Here is a 21237-nt window from a genome sequence, read left to right as displayed (position 1 = left end):
TGCTGTCAACGTATATATCGCGTAAGGACAGCGAAGAGAAAATATGGGAAACTAAGTGTTCTACAGAAGCGTATAGATAGTCGTTTTTCCTTCGCTTCATTTGCAAGTGGAACAGGAAACGAAATGTCAAGTAACTGTAAACGTACTTCCATCATGCATTGTGTGGCGGCATGCGGAGTATGTATGTAGATGAATATTTGTCATGTTGTCGTGGTTCCCCAAAAATTTCTCCTGCATCTGTCAGTGAATCAGATTTGGTGCCAAGCAGCAGTATCCATATGGAGTCTGAAGTAATAACAGTTCCTCGTGGTTCAGCAGACGGAGCATGGAGGGAGTACGAGGTTAGGCCGGAGGTGATATAAGCCAAGCACGACGTCACTATATTAAAACCAACATCTCGATCGATTTGCAGACGACTTATGGGATACTGTACAATTCATTTCTTTATTCCTGTGGTGAAATGTTGTTCAGCGATTGGTTGCAACCGAATATGTCTTAGAAGAAGTAATATTTCGTTCTACAGGTAAAGTTGTTTAAAAGCATTACACACTTTTCGAAAGTAAGTTAGTGAATTTAGAGGCTCGGTTAAGATGAGATGTCGTTACCAACCAGATACAAACAGTCTTCTACTTGAGAGTGTTTACTGTGTCTAAATATTAGTATTTGAATGATAAGGGTCATTATACACTCCTGGAAATGGAAAAAAGAACACATTGACACCGGTGTGTCAGACCCACCATACTTGCTCCGGACACTGCGAGAGGGCTGTACAAGCAATGATCACACGCACGGCACAGCGGACACACCAGGAACCGCGGTGTTGGCCGTCGAATGGCGCTAGCTGCGCAGCATTTGTGCACCGCCGCCGTCAGTGTCAGCCAGTTTGCCGTGGCATACGGAGCTCCATCGCAGTCTTTAACACTGGTAGCATGCCGCGACAGCGTGGACGTGAACCGTATGTGCAGTTGACGGACTTTGAGCGAGGGCGTATAGTGGGCATGCGGGAGGCCGGGTGGACGTACCGCCGAATTGCTCAACACGTGGGCGTGAGGTCTCCACAGTACATCGATGTTGTCGCCAGTGGTCGGCGGAAGGTGCACGTGCCCGTCGACCTGGGACCGGACCGCAGCGACGCACGGATGCACGCCAAGACCGTAGGATCCTACGCAGTGCCGTAGGGGACCGCACCGCCACTTCCCTGCAAATTAGGGACACTGTTGCTCCTGGGGTATCGGCGAGGACCATTCGCAACCGTCTCCATGAAGCTGGGCTACGGTCCCACACACCGTTAGGCCGTCTTCCGCTCACGCCCCAACATCGTGCAGCCCGCCTCCAGTGGTGTCGCGACAGGCGTGAATGGAGGGACGAATGGAGACGTGTCGTCTTCAGCGATGAGAGTCGCTTCTGCCTTGGTGCCAATGATGGTCGTATGCGTGTTTGGCGCCGTGCAGGTGAGCGCCACAATCAGGACTGCATACGACCGAGGCACACAGGGCCAACACCCGGCATCATGGTGTGGGGAGCGATCTCCTACACTGGCCGTACACCACTGGTGATCGTCGAGGGGACACTGAATAGTGCACGGTACATCCAAACCGTCATCGAACCCATCGTTCTACCATTCCTAGACCGGCAAGGGAACTTGCTGTTCCAACAGGACAATGCACGTCCGCATGTATCCCGTGCCACCCAACGTGCTCTAGAAGGTGTAAGTCAACTACCCTGGCCAGCAAGATCTCCGGATCTGTCCCCCATTGAGCATGTTTGGGACTGGATGAAGCGTCGTCTCACGCGGTCTGCACGTCCAGCACGAACGCTGGTCCAACTGAGGCGCCTGGTGGATATGGCATGGCAAGCCGTTCCACAGGACTACATCCAGCATCTCTACGATCGTCTCCATGGGAGAATAGCAGCCTGCATTGCTGCGAAAGGTGGATATACACTGTACTAGTGCCGACATTGTGCATGCTCTGTTGCCTGTGTCTATGTGCCTGTGGTTCTGTCAGTGTGATCATGTGATGTATCTGACCCCAGGAATGTGTCAATGAAGTTTCCCCTTCCTGGGACAATGAATTCACGGTGTTCTTATTTCAATTTCCAGGAGTGTATTTGAATGATAAGGGTCATTACACATGTATGTTGACCCTCAGATCTAAAACTCAATAAATGATGAAGATTTTGAGAAGATAGCAGGATACTATCCAACTCACAGAAGCGTTTTCTCTGTAGTTACCATTTTTTAATACGTTATGCTTCTTATCTTGATATTTTTTCTGTGTGTGTAATGCATTAAGAAAAAGACACAGAACATTAATCACTATATTGTGTAAAACCGGACGCTATGGGTAGAACTGATGCTATTTCTTGTGAAAGCACGATAAAACATTCCACTTATATTATTCAGAAATCTTCAGAAAACTAAATGCTATCTGCCAAACTAATGTATTTTATTTTTAGTTTAGTGGAAGCAGTGAACTATGTGAAATTTCGGAAAACTTGTGTTAACTGTACTACAACATGTGTAATACCAAAACAAATAGTGTACCTATTAAAATCGTTGCTGGATTCCAGCTCTAAATGACAGAAGTTATAACTCATCAGCTTTGATGCCGTAGGAATAACGTAACTACAGCAACATAATCTAGGACAGAAAGAAGGTCAGCATCGATCGTAATATGATCTATATTTTATTGCAGAGCATGTTATAAACATTTTACTGTTTTTCAGTTTCACTTGGTAGCCACGAAACTGATTTCAAAATTTCTTTACGTACTGTCTACGTACATTTGTACTCGTGATTATATTAGATTTAGATTATAAAATAAAATAAAGAACGGACAATTACAATTCTTACACCAGCTTGCTACTCCCGTTTTAATATTTTATAGAAAACTTTTAATTCAGCGTAATGTACTTCACTATAATGAATGCTATATTTGTCGCAATGCTTATTTTAGTTTTTATGTCTCATAGCTTTTATGTCTCTTTATTATATTTTACTATAATTATTTTGAATTCTTGTTATTCTTAGGGTGTACAAAAAATTAAAAAATCTTAACCCAATTTTGAATATCTGGATAATGGAAATAGAGGACGTTGGACGTCAAATATGGCATAAACCTAGGTTAGCTGTACGGGTTTGTAAAGAGCAGCTACTGTTTGATTGATGCTAATTTATGTAGCAATATGTGTTGTCATACCTATTCTGAGTCTACATGACTACCTATAACGGCATATAATTGTGCAACAGGTATTTTGTACAAGTGTCTTATGGTTCTTGGTTAGTTTGCATTTTCCGTGTGTGGTTCCTGTGTTTCTTTTGTATTTATAGCACTGACGACAGGGGCAGTGCTAGCTGACACCTAGGTCTGCAATAAAACACAGATGACATTACGACCGATGCTGAGCTTCTTTCTGTCCTGAAATTGTAACTGTCAGCTCCTCTTTACATATGAATTAATGAGAGACACTCCACTTTTTTCACTTCGACAGGTGACTTAGATGTTGGTTTCGAAACTTAGCGCGGGAGCGATAGAGGCAATGCTTTGCTTGTATGTACCAGTGCGCTAAGGCCGCAGTTATCAAACCTTTTTTTCTTTGGAACAGAGCAAAGTATGTTTCAAACTTTCGCGACGCCCCTAAATATGAATTTTTTTCTTAGATGCAACTAAGAAAACTCAAAGTACATACAGTACATTTTAAACTCTTTTTACCTGATCGCTTTCTTGCCTGTTTGTTCCGTACAAATTTTGCAATCGAATTTAAACTTCTCGGTGAGCTAGAGCCTCACAACTTTCAACAATACTCAGAACTGGATGATAATGCAATACTAGCAAACTTTCTTGTCTGCTGTGTGGCGGAGGCTACTTCGTGTACTACTGCAATTTCCCCTTTTCCTGTACCACTTGCGAATGTTTCTTGATAACAACGATTGCTAATAAGTTCCTGTGTGGTATCGATTCCCTCTTATTTCTTTCTTCAAGATCTTTGCGTGAGTTAATCGCAGAAGGAAGCAACGTACTGACTGACTCAGGTAACGAGAACCTGAAACAAGACTGAAATTCACCATATGTCCTGTTGTAATCTAATCAAAATGTTTCAGATCGATTGAAAAATTTGACACACATGGAACTGAAATGTAGAAAGTAATTATTAAAGTAATTTTTTAAAGTGTAACACGTTTTTAAAATGGACTAAAAGCTGTGAAATAATTTCTCCTAGCCCAATACAGAATCCTAACTCCAGACAGATAATCCAGAAAATCTGTGCTTGTGAATTTGTAGTTGCTTTGAAAATAGTTGTAGAATTTAATACGAAAAACGTTGGCACATACAATAATGAAACATACAACATTCCACATAACACCTTCACACTATGTTTTTTCCTTCTTTTTTCCTTTTCTATAAATATTTACCCCCAAGCTATGCATAGCACAATACTAACAACTCTTCCTCTTCCTGAGCACAACATCTCACACATTATAGAGGTATGCTGACCCAGTTTCTCAGGATTGCAAATGGAAAGTTGCTGTACTGAAAATGCCACAGAGATCAACAGTGTGTGTGTGCGTTTGAGTGAATAGTGTGTGAAGTGACTGATAGTTAGATATGAGTGAACAGTGTGGCATTACATTATTTAATACGTTTTTTTTTAAAAGTATTGTATAACAGTAGTAAATCTAATGATTGTCTCTAACTGGAAATCTGTAAATGTATGTGTATACGAATTAGCTTATTTCAAATTGGTCTTAACTTATAAATACTTTGACATGTCCTATATCCTTGTAGTAAGAGATCTACGGATGAATAAAGCTACTACTACTATTACTAATACTAAAACGTAAATTGTGCATTAATAGTTCATCTCCTTACTGTCATGTATGCATGCGGCCTACCTTTCACGTTTTAAAATCTACAAGTATTTTCATAATTTAAGAAGTCACAAATTTTCAGGACTATATATATGGGGTTAGGAATCTGTATGGGGATAGGACAAAGTATTTTATAGTTTTTAGTTCATTTTGAAAATGTGTTATATTAAAAAGCATCTTATTTAAATTTTTTATATTATGGAACGACTATGAGACACGTTTTACAATTTATTACTCCAACAAACGTCGATAAATTTTTTATGTTCTTAATATTTTATCTGCGGAACGTTAGAAGACATGAAAAGTCACGTGATACACCGTACATGTATTCGCTACACACCAATGTGTCGCGGACTCGGCAGTTAAGAAACGCTGGTCTAAGGTACAATGTGTGCCCCCTTCGTCGAGTGCAGCGCGTACATACACGCATTTACAGCTGTTCTCCTGTTATCTGTTGCTAAGCACAGTATCTCAGACCCGATACTGCTGCCCGGCGGCGAATACGAATCACTGTCGGATAAAGGATTTTCGGTGTCTTGTAGTGTTCATTCCGCAATGTCTGACTGCTGGTATTGGGGCGCGGTACTCACGATCTGCGCCTTCTCGCTGAGGTCGGTGTCCTCGCCCAGCTTGAGGTCCGCGGCGACGAGCATGTTCTCGTGCACGGTGAGCAGCTCCTGCAGCCGGTCGTCCTGCGTGATGTAGCAGGACAGCCTGCGGAACTCGTCCAGCTGTCGCTCCACGCCGTTCACCAGCACCGAGCCCGTCACGCCAGTCAGTCTGCAACACGACGAGCGGGAGTCGAAACCGGGTCCCCATCATCCGAGCATGTCACGAAGACCAAAGAAAAAAAGATGGGATAAAACTGGCCAGCATGAGTCAAACTCACGCATCGAGAGTTCCGTACAAAATCAATTATTTATATATTCTTATAAGCTAAAACATTACGACCACTGCCCATCGCGACGTTGGATGCCGCCTGGTAGCGTTGCGGGCACGTGACGCGACAACAGAAGTGCACTTCTGGCCATTAAAATTGCTACACCAAGAAGAAATGCAGATGATAAACGGGTTTTATTGGACAGATATATTATACTAGAACTGACATTTGATTACATTTTCACGCAATTTGGGTGCATAGATCCTGAGAAATCAGTACCCAGAACAACCACCACTGGCCGTAATAACGGCCTTGATACGCCTGGGAATTGAGTCAGACCGCGACTAGCCGAGCGGTCTAGGGGCTGCAGTCATAGACTGGGCGGGTGGTAAAAGCGAAGGTTCGAGTCCTCCCTCGGGCATGGGTGTGTGTTTGTCCTTAGGATAATTTAGGTTCAGTAGTGTGTAAGCTTAGGGACTGATGACCTTATCAGTTAAGTCCCATAAGATTTTACACACATTTGAATAATTGAATTGAGTCAAACAGAGCTCGGCTGGCGTGTATAAGTGCAGCTTCAACACGATACCACAGTTCATCAAGAGTAGTGACTGGCGTATTGTGACGAGCCAGTTGCTCGGCCACCATTGACAAGATGCTTTCAGTTGTTGAGAGATCTGGAGAATGTGCTGGCCAGGGCAGCAGTCGAACATTTTCTGTATCCAGAAAGGCCCTTACAGGACCTGCAACATGCGGTCGTGCATTATCCTGCTGAAATGTAGGATTTCGTAGGAATCGAATGAAGGGTAGAGCCACGGGTCGTAACACATCTGAAATCTAACGTCCACTGTTCAAAGTGCCGCCAATGCGAACAAGAGGTGACCGAGACGTGTAACCAGTGGCACCCCATACCATCACGCCGGGTGATATGCCAGTATTGCGATGACGATTACACGCATCCAATGTGCATTCACCGCGATGTCGCCAAACACGGATGCGACCATCATGATGCTGTAAACAGAACCTGGATTCATCCGAAAAAATGACGTTTTCCATTCGTGCACCCAGGTTAGTCGTTGAGTACACCATCGCAGGCGCTCCTGTCTGTGATGTAGCGTTAAGGGTAACCGCTGCCATGGTCTTCCGAGCTGATAGTCTATGCTGCTGCAAACGTCGTCGAACTGTTCGTGCAGATGGTTGTTGTCTTGCAAACGTCCCCATCTGTTGACTCACGGACCGAGACGTGGCTGCACGATCCGTTACAACCATGCGGATAAGATGCCTGTCATCTCGACTGCTAGTGATACGAGGTCGTTGGGATCCAGCACGGCGTTCCGTATTACCCTCCTGAACCCACCGATTCCATATTCTCCTAGCAGTCATTGGATATCGACCATCGAGCAGCAATGTCGTCATACGATAAACCGCAATCGCGATAGGCTACAATCCGACCTTTATCAAAATCGGAAACGTGATGGTACGCACTTCTCCTCCTTACACGAGGCATCACAACAACGTTTCACCAGGCAACGCCGGTCAACTGCTGTTTGTGTATGAGAAATCGGTTGGAAACTTTCCTCATGTCAGCACGTTGTAGGTGTCGCGACCGGCGCTAACCTTGTGTGAATGCTCTGCAGAGCGTGTCATTTGCATATCACAGCATCCTCTTCCTGTCGGTTAAATTTCGCGTCTGTAGCACGTCATCTTCGTGGTGTAGCAATTTTAATGGCCTTTAGTGTATGTAAGTGAAGCAGACACGGAGAGGGGATCCCCCTAGCGAAGATGTGAGCTGCAAATGGAAAAATCTAATTGTATAACCGACTTTGAGGAGGAGCAGAGCCTGTGAACGAGTACTTCGAAAACGGGAAGCTGGTCGAATGTTCACATGTTACTGTGGTGAGCACATACGAAAAGTGGTAGAATGACAGTGAAACTATCACTAGGCGTTAAATGGTTGCACCGCTCTTCGCAGAACATGGGTTTGGAGGCTTGTGTGCTCTGTAGAGTAGGATAGATGGTGATCTGTTTCATCTCCGCCGAAAGAACACAATGCTGGTGCACGTGCAAGTGTTTCGGACCACATCGTTGAACATGGAGCTCTACAGCACAGCACGATACTTGTTCAAATGTCGACACAACGACATCGTCAGTTACGATTGCAGTGGGCAAGGGACAATTGGGATAAGACCTTCGGTCAATGGAGGCGTGTAGGCTTACTAAATTAGATCGATTTGTCGTCTCCACATAAGCCGTTATCGATGTGAACTGTGGATCGAAACGTGCAGCGTGCCTCGGACGCAGGCTGGAGGGAGCAGTATTGTGTTACGGGACACTTTCTCCTGCGCTCGCAAGGGACCTGCTGACAGCTGCGAACCACCTGCTTCCCTTCATACTTGATGTCTTCCCCATTTGCGATGTCATCTTTCAGCAACCTCGGAGCCAGAACTGTGATACAGTGGTTTGAGGAGCATTTAGTAAACTCACGTTGATGTCTCGACGACCCAATTCGCCTAATGTAAATCCTAGGGAATCAATCTGGGTCACTATCGTGCGCTATCAAAAAAAAAAAAAAAAAAAAAAAAAAATGGTTCAAATGGCTCTGAGCACTATGGGACTCAACATCTTAGGTCATAAGTCCCCTAGAACTTAGAACTACTTAAACCTAACTAACCTAAGGACATCACACACACCCATGCCCGAGGCAGGATTCGAACCTGCGACCGTAGCAGCAGCGCGGCTCCGGACTGCAGCGCCAGAACCGCTAGACCACCGCGGCCGGCGTGCGCTATCGCTGCGTACGCAAGCCAGTGGCCCGTTATTTACGCAAATTACATGACCTGTGCGTAGACATGTAATGTCGCATAACTCCATACACCTACGAAAAAACTGCGCAGAACTAATAATGTATTTCGTCCCAAAGACGGAGAAAAGAGCTATTAAGCAGGTAGTCAAAATGTTTTGGCTCATCGGTATATATACGTCATCCATCCCGGAAATGGAGAATCTCTTCGATTTTTGCCTGTTATGGATATAGATATTGGCAAGTTATCGGTTCGGGGAGTTTAGAGTCCGTGTCATGGGACGTCAGTTTATATACACTGAGGAGTCAGTACCTCGGAAGACCTACTTTTGCCTGGCGTAGTGGAGCAGATCGACGTAGTATGGGCTCAACAAGTTGTTAGAAGTCTCTTACAGATATATCGAGCCATGCTTTTACAGCCGTCCATAATTGCGAAAGTGTTTTGCACAAAAACTGACGTCTCGATTGGGTCCTATAAATGTTCGATGGGATCGTTGTCGGGTGGTCTGGATGGCCAAATCATTCGCTCGAATTGTTCACGATGTTCTTCAAACCAATTGCGAACAGTTTTGGCCCGTTGACGTGGCACCTTGTCATCCATAAAAATTAAGTTTAAGAATGGCTGCAAATGGTCTACTGTAGCCGAATCATTTCCAGTCAGTGGTCGATTCAGTTAGAACAGAGGATCCAGTCCATTCCATGTAAACACAGCCCGCATCATTACGGGTCCACCACTGGCGTGCACAGTGCTTTGTTGACAACTTGGGTTCTTGGTTTAATGGGGTCTACGCCACACTCGTTTCCTACCATCAACCCTCACCAACTGAAATTGGGACTCATATGACGAGGCCACCGTTTTCCAGTCGTCTAGAGTCCAATCGATACGATCGTGAGCTCAGGATATACGCTGCAGGTGATGCTGCGTGTGATTTCCGAAATCGAATATCCCATATGTCTAGCTCCAACTACCATTTCGCGTTGAAAGTTTGCTAATTCCCGTCGTGAAGCCTTAATCACGTCTGAGACCTTTTCACATGATACACTTGACAAATGACAGCTTCGCCAATGCGCTGCCCCATTATACTTTGTGTAAGCGGTACTACGACCACCCGTATACGTGCATGTAGAGACCTCAGAGTATATAGAAAGAGAAGATTAAATAAAATATTTTTTAATTTACTTACTGAAACCTGACTAAGACTTATATTTAATATTTGCATCCACTAAGATTCTTCTACTACGCTTTTACGAATGATGAAAGTAATGTCAATTCTAATGGAAGAAAGATATTTTTTATGTAATATAATTACAATTTAACAATTTTCGGTTTTTCCCCTTACTCGTACAGTGAAATCTTGCTGCTTGCCAAATTCAGGGTCAACGGGACGTACCCTACATGTTTTTATGTCAGTTTGTGGACAGGCAAACAGACAGCAATGTTTTGTAAAAGACATCATATTTACGCCAGTGACTGTAACACTTCCTTTATTTCACGATTGCAATTTCGGCCTTAGGCCATTATCAAGTGCAGATTTTTGTGGCTTTCAGACATCTCAACTTAAAATGAGCTGACACATTTATATGTCGTTGTCATTACTATTAAATACATTAGTGACGCTGTTACATATTGCGAGCACACATATCCATATGTCATAAAACAAATGGTTCAAATGGCTCTGAGAACTATGGGACTCAATCCCCTGGAACTTAGACCTACTTAAACCTAACTAACCTAAGGACATCACACACATCCATGCCCGAGGCAGGATTCGAACCTGCCATCGTAGCTGTCGCGCGGTTCCAGACTGAAGCGCTTATAACCGCTCGGTCACACCGGCCGGCTGTCATAAAACAACATAGTCTATAAACAATCATGTTCCTTAGCCCATCACTAGTCACTTATGTACTTATGGTGTTTTATGACATATGGATATGTGTGCTCGCAATATGTAACAGCGTCACGAATTTATGTAATAGTAATCTGCACTTGATAATGGCCTAAGGCCGAAATTGCAATCTTGAAATGAAGAAAGTGTTACAGTCACTGGCGTAAATATGATGCCTTTTATAAAGTTCTATATGATTGTGAACCCCAGGTACAAAAAGTTAAGACAGCAATATGATCCTATAAGTGTTCCATTTTTACCGACTGAGGTACGAAACCCTAAAAAGGGCTTCAGTTTACTTATCGTTCATGCTTTCTAAAAGGATAAAAATGGATTTACGACAGGACGAAACGCGGTTGCTTTCTTGTGAATTCCTTTCTACGCGAATCAACAAATGTTTTTCATCGCCTCGATGTACCGGTCGGAAGGTCACCTCCGACATTGTTTGCAAACGTACACACGGTTACCATGAGTACTTCCTTCGGGTAGAATGCCGCTCTAGAATGAATTGCAGCACTTCAGTTGAAAGTAAAGCACCGGCAGGGATGCATTAGAGAAGTCTGTGGAACAGTAAAGTGAACATCCGTCACGCCACGAAGGACAGTTGCGATCAGTGGTCGGGTCCGCATCATCACGTTACGCGCAGAAGGCATGTCAACCGAGAAGTTTCTCGGCGTGATGCACTGGAGTCAAAGTAAAGTGGTGAAGACACGGAATCGGTTCCAGCTGACAGGTAGTGTTGACGACTTACACCACACTGGCTCTCCTCGTTCGACAGGTGTACAAGATGATCTACATATACAATGTTTCAAAGGGACCGTGGGTTGAGTGCTCCACAACCGAATTATACTTTCGAAGAGCCTACACAACGTCATGTATCGCATCAGACTCTTAGCAGACGATTACGTTATATGAGCTTCCATTTCCGTCGACAGTGGTAAGTTCCACGTCATACAACACCATGGGCTCTGTTACAGTTGGGCGAGAAATCATGAAGAGTGGACGCCCTATGATTGGCGTCGTGTGTTGTTTACGAACGAAACTCGGATTTATTTGTCCCCTGATAATCGGAGACAATGTGTCTGTAGACAACCCAGGAGTATCGAGCGCCTCCAACACTATGTCAAACATGTTTAAGAAAGTGGTGGTGGAGTGATGCCTTGGGGTGGCATTACATGGGCCCACCGTATGCCTCTCGTGGTTCTTGAGGCAAATCTCACTGCTCTGCAACACAGGGACGAGATTCAGCAATCACATCATTAACATTTGGGTGACAATTTCGTCTTGATGGATGATAATTCGCGTTCTCGTCGTATTGTTCTCGTGAAAATGTTCCTTCAGCATGCTGGGACCACGAGAATTGGTTGGCCTACTTGTTCCCCGGACATGAACGCAATGGAACGTGTCTGGGTCTATTGAAACGAGCAGATTTTGGACGTCGACAACGACCACGAAGTCTGCGTGACATGCACAGAATCGCCATTTGGAGCGCAGATTTATGTTTCTGGTATGTATGAGGAGAAACTATGGGCCTCATGGGAAAAGGGTGACCCGGCTGAGTCATGCAATTTGACTCTTAGTATGATCACGAGGTGTGGCCGTTAATAGCACGCTTTGATCACGTAGGCTGACGTGAGGATCAATGAACTTTACTTGACAGGATGTATGGGGAACATCTTAGGTGATTAGAAAGTTGGTAGACAGGAATAAAATTAAATACTTAGCTTTAATTCAGCATCAGCGGTGAACGTCGATCTTGACTTTGTACAATAATATTTACAAGTGCAGTTATAGACTGAACTGCGAATACTTCTTTACAATTCTGATTGCTTCACACATATAGATCAATTGTCAATGCATAAACTGTATGTGGCGCCTGGCTAGGTCGTAGCTGCTGTCTTAGCTGAAGGCTATGCTAACTAGCGTCTCTGCAGATGAGATCTCTGAAGCTATAACAAGTGAACCATTCCTATTAAAGTCAGCTGTAGAACTAGGCAGTGCGCTAGCTTGTCTCGCAAGACCAGCCGAGTGGCGGCGCTCGGTCTGCAAGCGTCCACAGTGTCGACTAGTGGGTCCGATGTGTATTGACGGACCGCGGCCGATTTGAAGCCTACAGCCTAGCAAGTGTGGTGTCTTGTGGTGACACCACAGTTTCCATCCAAGCAAAGGGATATTCCACCACGTACTGAATTTGCTCAGAAGTTCTCTGAAAAACCGTCCACTGGAAACTGACGATTTTATCGTTACATAAATTTTTATTTTTATTTTTTTAAATTTTTTATTTGGTGATCTAGACACATTTCAAATTAATGCATATTGTAACATCCCCAAAATATTATTAAAATTGAAATTAAAAATAATTATTATGGATAGCGATTCTAATTTTTGTGTGACCTCAGAACAAAATTGGTTCCCATTTATAATCTCCGTGCACAAATGTATTCACATTTAATGTACCCACAAAATTCTTTTCTCATTTAATGTAAGCTCGAAACAGAAAAATTCCTAAACCTCATAATAAAAAAATAAATTCAGTAGCCTGGTAAAATTTGGACGACAGCAGTGCTGCGTCGTGGCCCTGTAAGATCATTCTGAATAAAAAGCAAAAATTCTTACCTCAATAAAAAAAAACGGCGAATATATCTGCTCTTACCTAAAAAAATTTTCGGCACAGTTCCGTGCAATGCTGGCTTATAAATTTGTGATTTGTGAAAGAAAACAACTGATTTTTTTTTAAATGAATGCTTTTTTAAAAAAATTACTTTATATTACCAAAATTATTATTAGGACATTTTTAAAACATTTGGATGACAGTTCAAATTCATTACTAGATATGCGCGACGCTGCTTCTTTACCTTATACAATAATACTCCATCTCCAGATTCCCGACCAGAGCAGACTGCAGACAAGCGCAGACAACCTCAGACAAGCGACTAGCAACAACTAACTGCTACAGTTACACAGTTCGTACTGCAGTCCACACTGCTCTCTGGTCAGCGATTCTATATCGCAGGCAGCGCATACCTCTTACAATATGCTTTTCGTAGAACCAATTTTCGAAATAAAGAGGTGATGCAAAACTTGTGTTGATGTGTGTGATTCACATAGCCACACCATATCTAAATCACTTATTGACTGACAGACGATCAGATACAAGACGTCTCTGCCCGAGGGAGCGGTACGTCTTTACCGAGCAGGCAAGGTAGTAATGCCAAAGCATTCTGGTCAGCCACAGCGCTAGGTGGTGGTGGTTGTTGGGATGTTTAAGGGGGACTAAACAACAGCGCTAGGCGCACTTCGGTTAGTCACTTAGTGTAGTTTGAAACACAAAAACAATTTAGTCTCGTTTTTCATCTTTGGCACCACACCAACGCATAAACAGTTCAGACTTTCGTCTTGTGTATCTGATGTGGCTGCACTCTGTCAGCAACGTCCTACAGAATGAAGTGCTGCAGCAAGCTGCGAGCATTCGGGCTCTTTTCGTCTTCCTCGTTGCATGACTGGAAATCACAAGTGTTATTATTAGGTAAAATGAGAGAGAAATCTACAGTGTGATTCGGTGCGATGTTCCAAACTTTTAGGGATGTTGGAGGAGACTGTGTTGCTGATAAGATTTTAGGGTGGGCAAACCCGACGAGCACTTGGGTGTAGAGGTTGAGATAATAAGTCCACCAGTCTCATGCAGATGGAGTATTGTGCACTGACATGAGTAGTCCTGGTGTACAATGTTGGTGCTGTAGTAGTGTTCACAAGTCGAAATGCTAACTTGGATCAGCCCCAACCGATGGTGACGGAACTTGCAGACATCAATTTCATGTATTGGCATGCAAATGAAAGCTGCAGAGAAATGGAAAGGTTGTGCAGGACTAAATGTCTGGGTACCAGACATCTGGCTAACACCGTATTGCCAAGACTGTTCCAGTGATTCAGAGAAAGAGTGCAGATGGTATCACAATACAGCGTCTGGGGAGTACGACGAACAGCACGGATGCAGTGCTTGCTCGACTGGACGAGGCGCCTGGAATCAACACTCGACCAGTTGCGTCTGAAGGGCATGTTTTGCAAAGTACTGTGTGGAGAGTATTTAAGGAAATGCAGCTGCCTCCACAGAAAATGGTTGCTTTCACTCCTGCTAACTTCGGACCTCGTATCTTGTTCAGCCAAATGTTCTTGCAGTGCAACACAGTCGATGTTCACTTCCCTACGTACGTACCTTTTGCGGATGAAGCTTGTGTTACTAGAGACGGAGTGCTAAATAGAAGCAATAGTCATGTTTGGACCGATGACAACCTCACGCTACAGATGTGAAGAGCCCTCAACACAGATCGTCAGTCAATGTGTGGGCAGGCATAGTTAGTGATTACTTGCTAGGCTCTCTTATTCTCCCTCCCCAGCTAAGAGCACAATTGCAACCGGTGTTTGTCAGAGACATACTACCCAAGTTGCTTGAACGTATCCCACTAGTTATCTGTCAATGAATGTGGTTCCAGCATGATGGAGCTCCACCTCACTTAGGGCTGATGGTACGTGAAAATACGGATCACATTCCCTGAAAAGTGCGCTCACCTGATCTCACTCCACTTGATCCCTTCTTATGGGACTATGTGAAAGTCTTGTGTAGGCTACGAGACGCCCGTTGAGACTGAAGAGTATCTGGCAAGAATTCTAGCTGTGATACTAGAACGGGTACAGCAGAACTTTGTGCGACAATGTCATGCCTGCATTGACGTTGGGAGATGCCATTTTGAACAACTTTGTAAATGTAGCAGTTTGTGAAACTTTCGCATATAAGCGGATTTCATTATTAATGTGCTGTAGACCTACGATTTCCTCTCGGACTCCAAGTTACGTGCTCCGGTACTAGTCCAACTTTATTAAGAGGAGATATCATTTGAAGGAGCTCGAGAGTATTCAACTGGAATTCTGTCCATCAGGATCAAGGTTCAGGAGATGGGGCCTTAGTTTGACTGTTGTGCGAGGCTAAGACGAAACTTGAGTAGGTTTTAGCTTATACCTTTGGACGTGGTCGTTTCTGAAGTAGGGGCTCTTGCCGCTCTCCGTCACTCCTGGAAGTTTTTAACAACATGGAATCACTCTATATGTAATGCCGCCTGGTAATGTTGCAGGCAGAGCAGAGTTGAATGGGGAATCTTCCTAGCGATGATACGGGCCACAGATGGGAACATCCACTGACATAAGTGACTTCAAAAAATGGCTGATTGTTATGGCCCGAAACCTGAGTGCGAAGCCGGTCGGCTGTATAGTATGCTTGACTCGTGGGCATCTTATGGAAAATGGCTGAAGGACAGTGAAACTAAGAGTGGGCGATGACGTGTTGGATCTTAGCAACACAGAATATGGACATAGAAGGCCTTCCCGCAGTGTAAAGCAGTATAAGTGGCGATCTGTGACAAATCTGATGATTGAGTGCAATGTTGATGCAGACACAATTGTTTCGGAGCACAGCGTTCAGCAGATATTATTGAATATTGGGCTCCGAACGGAGAACCCCTATGTAGAACCAAAGACATCGTCAATTTCGACTGTGTGGGCATCGATATAGGACAGTGAATCAATGGAAAAGTGTTGCCTGGTCGGATGAATCGTGTTTGTTATGAAACCAGATTGATGGTCGTGTCCGCATACACTGCCATTCAGGTGAATAGATTTCAGATAGACAGCGATGGCATATTCCAGCAGGATAACTGTTATTGTTCCAAGGTCAGAGTCGTGCTATAGTGTTCTGAGGGAGATGATAATGAAATCCAGTTTTCATGTAATTTGGTGAGCTAGATATCAATCTGGACCACAAAATTAGCCTGATCTGAACCCAATGGATTAGTTATGGGACGCTATCAGGCGCCAGTATCGCTTCCACGAACTACTGGCTAATAACTGATACGAATTGCGTGAATTTTGCGTAAAACGCTGGTGCCAAATGGCTCCAGAAGCCTACCAAGGACTTGGGGAATTCACCCCACACTGAATAGCTCCTTTTTAGCTCTCCAAATGTGGACTAAAACTACTATATTAAACAGTTGGTCCGAGTAACTTATGTTTATGACGTCCATAAGCAGCGATATGAATGGCCGCGAGGCCTAACTAGATCAGATGCCAGTATTGCGGTGTTGATATAATTAAGACTATCAAAGAAAGTAGCTTTGAGCCAAGTGCACGTAGGTCAAATATAGGTGAATTCTGAAGGGTTTGAAATTAACAGCTTATATTACAAATAGATGAATACCGGACACTACCCGGCTATGTATTTATTCCAGCCTTCTTATAGTTCATCTCCTCTTCCCCTCTGTAATTTCATTTCTTCTGCCTCCCTCCCTCTGTTCATCTCCTCTTCCTCCTCTTTCTGTCCATCTCCTCTCCCCTCTTTCTCTGTCCATCTTCTCCTCTTCCCTTTCGATATCCATTTCCCCCTACATTTCTGCGTGTTCTCCTCCCCCCTCTGCCTATGTCTTCCTCCTCCTGTCTCTGTCCATCTTCTGCTCTTTCCTTACTCTCTCTATCTTCTCCTCTCCCCTCTTTCTGTCCATTTCCCCCTTACACTCCTCCCTCCACGTTATCAATCTCACTCCAATATGAGGCTGTATCTCTTTCCAGAGCGTAACTAATACTTGTACCAAAATTGGTCGAAATTGTGGCTTTGCCAGCGTACCCACATATCGAATATAGCCTATTTAACATATATCTATATATACATAGTTTTTAAGTATTTGTATAGATATGCCATTTTTATCTCTAGCGAATTTCACCTTGCAGTTTCATTTTCACGAACGTCGTGTCTCCTGTACTATAATCAGTATATTGAGATAATTTCGCAGGTACATCCAGTGATATATGTTGCTAATTTCAGCGATATGTGAATCAAGTTAGTAGTAAAGAGGTAATAATTTAAAACGTCAAGCATCATGCGGCAGTTTTTCACGTTCCTCAGTATTTATGTCGTCATATCTTCTGAACTATGTGTCACAATGATATAATTGTTCTGGCAAATTCAGTGATATAAGTGAAAACTGTCTGAAAAATGTGTCTCAAATAAAGTTAGTAGTAAAGAATTAAAAATTAAAACGTCATGCTTGATGCGGCAGTTTAACTGCATGAACGGCGAAAATGTAATAAACGATAAACATTTTTGCTGTAACTTACTAAGTGCTCTCATTCTCAAATACTGGATGACTAAATTATGGGTATTCTGCCGTCGTGCGCTACACTGCTTTTTCACCCCACTCCCACCCCTTTGACGGGTAGGTGGTTCTTACAGCTACAGCGAATTTTTGCAGACAGTGAGGGATATGTGCACGAAGTTTGGTTGAAGTCGGTGCAGTGATTTAGGAGATGTTGGAGATACATACACTCACATATGTACATTCGTTTTCATAGTACACTCCTGGAAATTGAAATAAGAACACCGTGAATTCATTGTCCCAGGAAGGGGAAACTTTATTGACACATTCCTGGGGTCAGATACATCACATGATCACACTGACAGAACCACAGGCACATAGACACAGGCAACAGAGCATGCACAATGTCGGCACTAGTACAGTGTATATCCACCTTTCGCAGCAATGCAGGCTGCTATTCTCCCATGGAGACGATCGTGGAGATGCTGGATGTAGTCCTGTGGAACGGCTTGCCATGCCATTTCCACCTGGTGCCTCAGTTGGACCAGCGTTCGTGCTGGACGTGCAGACCGCGTGAGACGACGCTTCATCCAGTCCCAAACATGCTCAATGGGGGACAGATCCGGAGATCTTGCTGGCCAGGGTAGTTGACTTACACCTTCTAGAGCACGTTGGGTGGCACGGGATACATGCGGACGTGCATTGTCCTGTTGGAACAGCAAGTTCCCTTGCCGGTCTAGGAATGGTAGAACGATGGATTCGATGACGGTTTGGATGTACCGTGCACTATTCAGTGTCCCCTCGACGATCACCAGTGGTGTACGGCCAGTGTAGGAGATCGCTCCCCACACCATGATGCCGGGTGTTGGCCCTGTGTGCCTCGGTCGTATGCAGTCCTGATTGTAGCGCTCACCTGCACGGCGCCAAACACGCATACGACCATCATTGGCACCAAGGCAGAAGCGACTCTCATTGCTGAAGACGACACGTCTCCATTCGTCCCTCCATTCACGCCTGTCGCGACACCACTGGAGGCGGGCTGCACGATGTTGGGGCGTGAGCGGAAGACGGCCTAACGGTGTGCGGGACCGTAGCCCAGCTTCATGGAGACGGTTGCGAATGGTCCTCGCCGATACCCCAGGAGCAACAGTGTCCCTAATTTGCTGGGAAGTGGCGGTGCGGTCCCCTACGGCACTGCGTAGGATCCTACGGTCTTGGCGTGCATCCGTGCGTCGCTGCGGTCCGGTCCCAGGTCGTGCACCTTCCGCCGACCACTGGCGACAACATCGATGTACTGTGGAGACCTCACGCCCCACGTGTTGAGCAATTCGGCGGTACGTCCACCCGGCCTCCCGCATGCCCACTATACGCCCTCGCTCAAAGTCCGTCAACTGCACATAAGGTTCACGTCCACGCCGTCGCGGCATGCTACCAGTGTTAAAGACTGCGATGGAGCTCCGTATGCCACGGCAAACTGGCTGACACTGACGGCGGCGGTGCACAAATGCTGCGCAGCTAGCGCCATTCGACGGCCAACACCGCGGTTCCTGGTGTGTCCGCTGTGCCGTGCGTGTGATCATTGGTTGTACAGCCCTCTCGCAGTGTCCGGAGCAAGTATGGTGGGTCCGACACACCGGTGTCAATGTGTTCTTTTTTTCATTTCCAGGAGTGTATATATGGCTACCGTTGAATGCTGTGGACGACAACGACCTGAATCACGGGCAGGAGTATTGCGAGAGATTTTGCTACGGGAAGTTACGTAGGCTGCTGCGGCACGATTCCGGTTGAACGGTACCTTGTCTGTAAACCGCCTTTATGTGTCGAATTCGTTAGAGCCTCTCTTTCCAAGGTGTGGGCGATGTCACCTCTAGCAGCGGAACGAATCCGTCCACTGGTACTTTTGCAACGTTACATGAGAAAACCACGCAGAAGTTTCACTAAATGACAACGTATTAAACATTCCGAGATTTTGTAAAAGGCGTCATTGACGCTTTTGACTGTTAAAATTACTTTATTCACAAACTTTACGAATAGAATTTCAGCCCTTCGCCGTATACACGAAAAATTTCTTCTTTCGAAATTTTGACATCTGCTAAAGCAACGGCTGAAACTGTAACCGCGGAGTTTACGAGTGAAGTAATTTCAACAGTCAAAGCCGACACTGATGTAGCTTAAAATGTTTTACACGGCTGTGAACCTCACCTAAGGGAAATGCTCATCAGATGGGCTGAACACTGCAGAAATTGGTAGCAACTTCTATACACGTAGAATCACTTTTATACAAGATATGGGTAGTGGTGCAAACGAATGTGGTGAGTAGAGGACAATGAAATAAGCAAATAATCCTAATAAATACAATGGTTTCCTCAGTACGACGTATTACCTCCAAGTACATGAAAACCTTATAACAGAGTTCTCGAGGATATGCACTTGAGGACAACAAGGCTTCAGCATGTCTCCTCATCAACGCCTTTCGCGTTCAAAACTCGCCAATGTTTTCCGAATGCACTGAAAAACAGTCAAAATGCGATCCCCGAGTTCATCTATACTACCACCAGGGCTGGAATACACCAAAGTTTGGTGCTACGTGTTCCCGCACAGCAACATGATATGAACGAACCTCATACGCATCCTTACACGATGAGCTACATCATCAAACTGACATTAACAGTGCCGTCGTATTGGCATAGCTGCTCTGTGCATATAGCGTACGAAGGAGTGCTGAAAAGTAATGCCTCCAATATGTTATGAGAAAACTCTTAAGACTTTTTAAATATAATAAACGCGCAGCCACGTCTCGATCCCTGAGTCAACAGATGGGGACGTTTGCAAGACAACAACCATCTGCACGAACAGTTCGACGACGTCTGCAGCAGCATGGACTATCAGCTCGGAAGACCATGGCAGCGGTTACCCTTGACGCTGCATCACAGACAGGAGCGCCTGCGATGGTGTACTCAACGACGAACCTGGGTGCACGAATGGCAAAACGTCATTATTTTCAGATGAATTCAAGTTCTGTTTACACCATCATGATGGTAGCATGCGTGTTCGGCGACATCGCGGTGAACGCACGTTAGAAGCGTGTATTCGTCATCGCCATACTGGTGTATCACCCGGCGTGATGGTATGGGATGTCATTGGTTACACGTCTCGGTCACCTCTTGTTCGCATTGGCGGCACTTTGAACAGTGGACGTTAGATTTCAGATGTGTTACGACCCGTGGCTCTACCCTTCATTCGATCCGTGCGAAACCCTACATTTCAGCAAGATAATGCACGATCGCATGTTGCAGGTCCTGTACGGGCCTTTCTGGATACAGAAAATGTTCGACTGCTGCCCTGGCCAGCACATTCTCCACATCTCTCACCAACTGAAAACGTCTGGTCAATGGTGGCCGAGCAACTGGCTCGTCACAATACGTCAGTCACTACTCTTGATGAACTGTGGTATCGTGTTGAAGCTGCACGGACAGCTGTACCTGTACACGACATCCAAGCTCTGTTTGACTCAATGGCCAGGCGTATCAAGGCCGTTTTTACGGCCGGAGGTGGTTGTTCTGGGTACTGATTTCTCAGGACCTATGCACCCAAATTGCGTGAAAATGTAATCACATGTCAGTTCTAGTATAATATATTTGTCCAATGAATACCCGTTTATCGTCTGT

General features: G+C 44.8%; 1 protein-coding gene across 1 annotated transcript in view; it reads right to left on the bottom strand.

The window, feature by feature from the left end:
* LOC126416338 (ATP-binding cassette subfamily G member 4) overlaps positions 1-21237 on the bottom strand; it is a 220934-nt gene that overhangs the window by 64936 nt on the left and 134761 nt on the right. The window contains exon 3 of the mRNA XM_050084009.1: positions 5461-5650. Coding sequence (XP_049939966.1) covers positions 5461-5650 — 190 coding nt within the window. The remainder of the gene's footprint in view (positions 1-5460; positions 5651-21237) is intronic.

This window comes from Schistocerca serialis, chromosome 8 (genome assembly GCF_023864345.2).
Source record: "Schistocerca serialis cubense isolate TAMUIC-IGC-003099 chromosome 8, iqSchSeri2.2, whole genome shotgun sequence".
In the NCBI taxonomy this organism is placed as follows: Eukaryota; Metazoa; Arthropoda; class Insecta; order Orthoptera; family Acrididae; genus Schistocerca; species Schistocerca serialis.
This window is presented reverse-complemented; position numbering and strand designations above follow the sequence as displayed.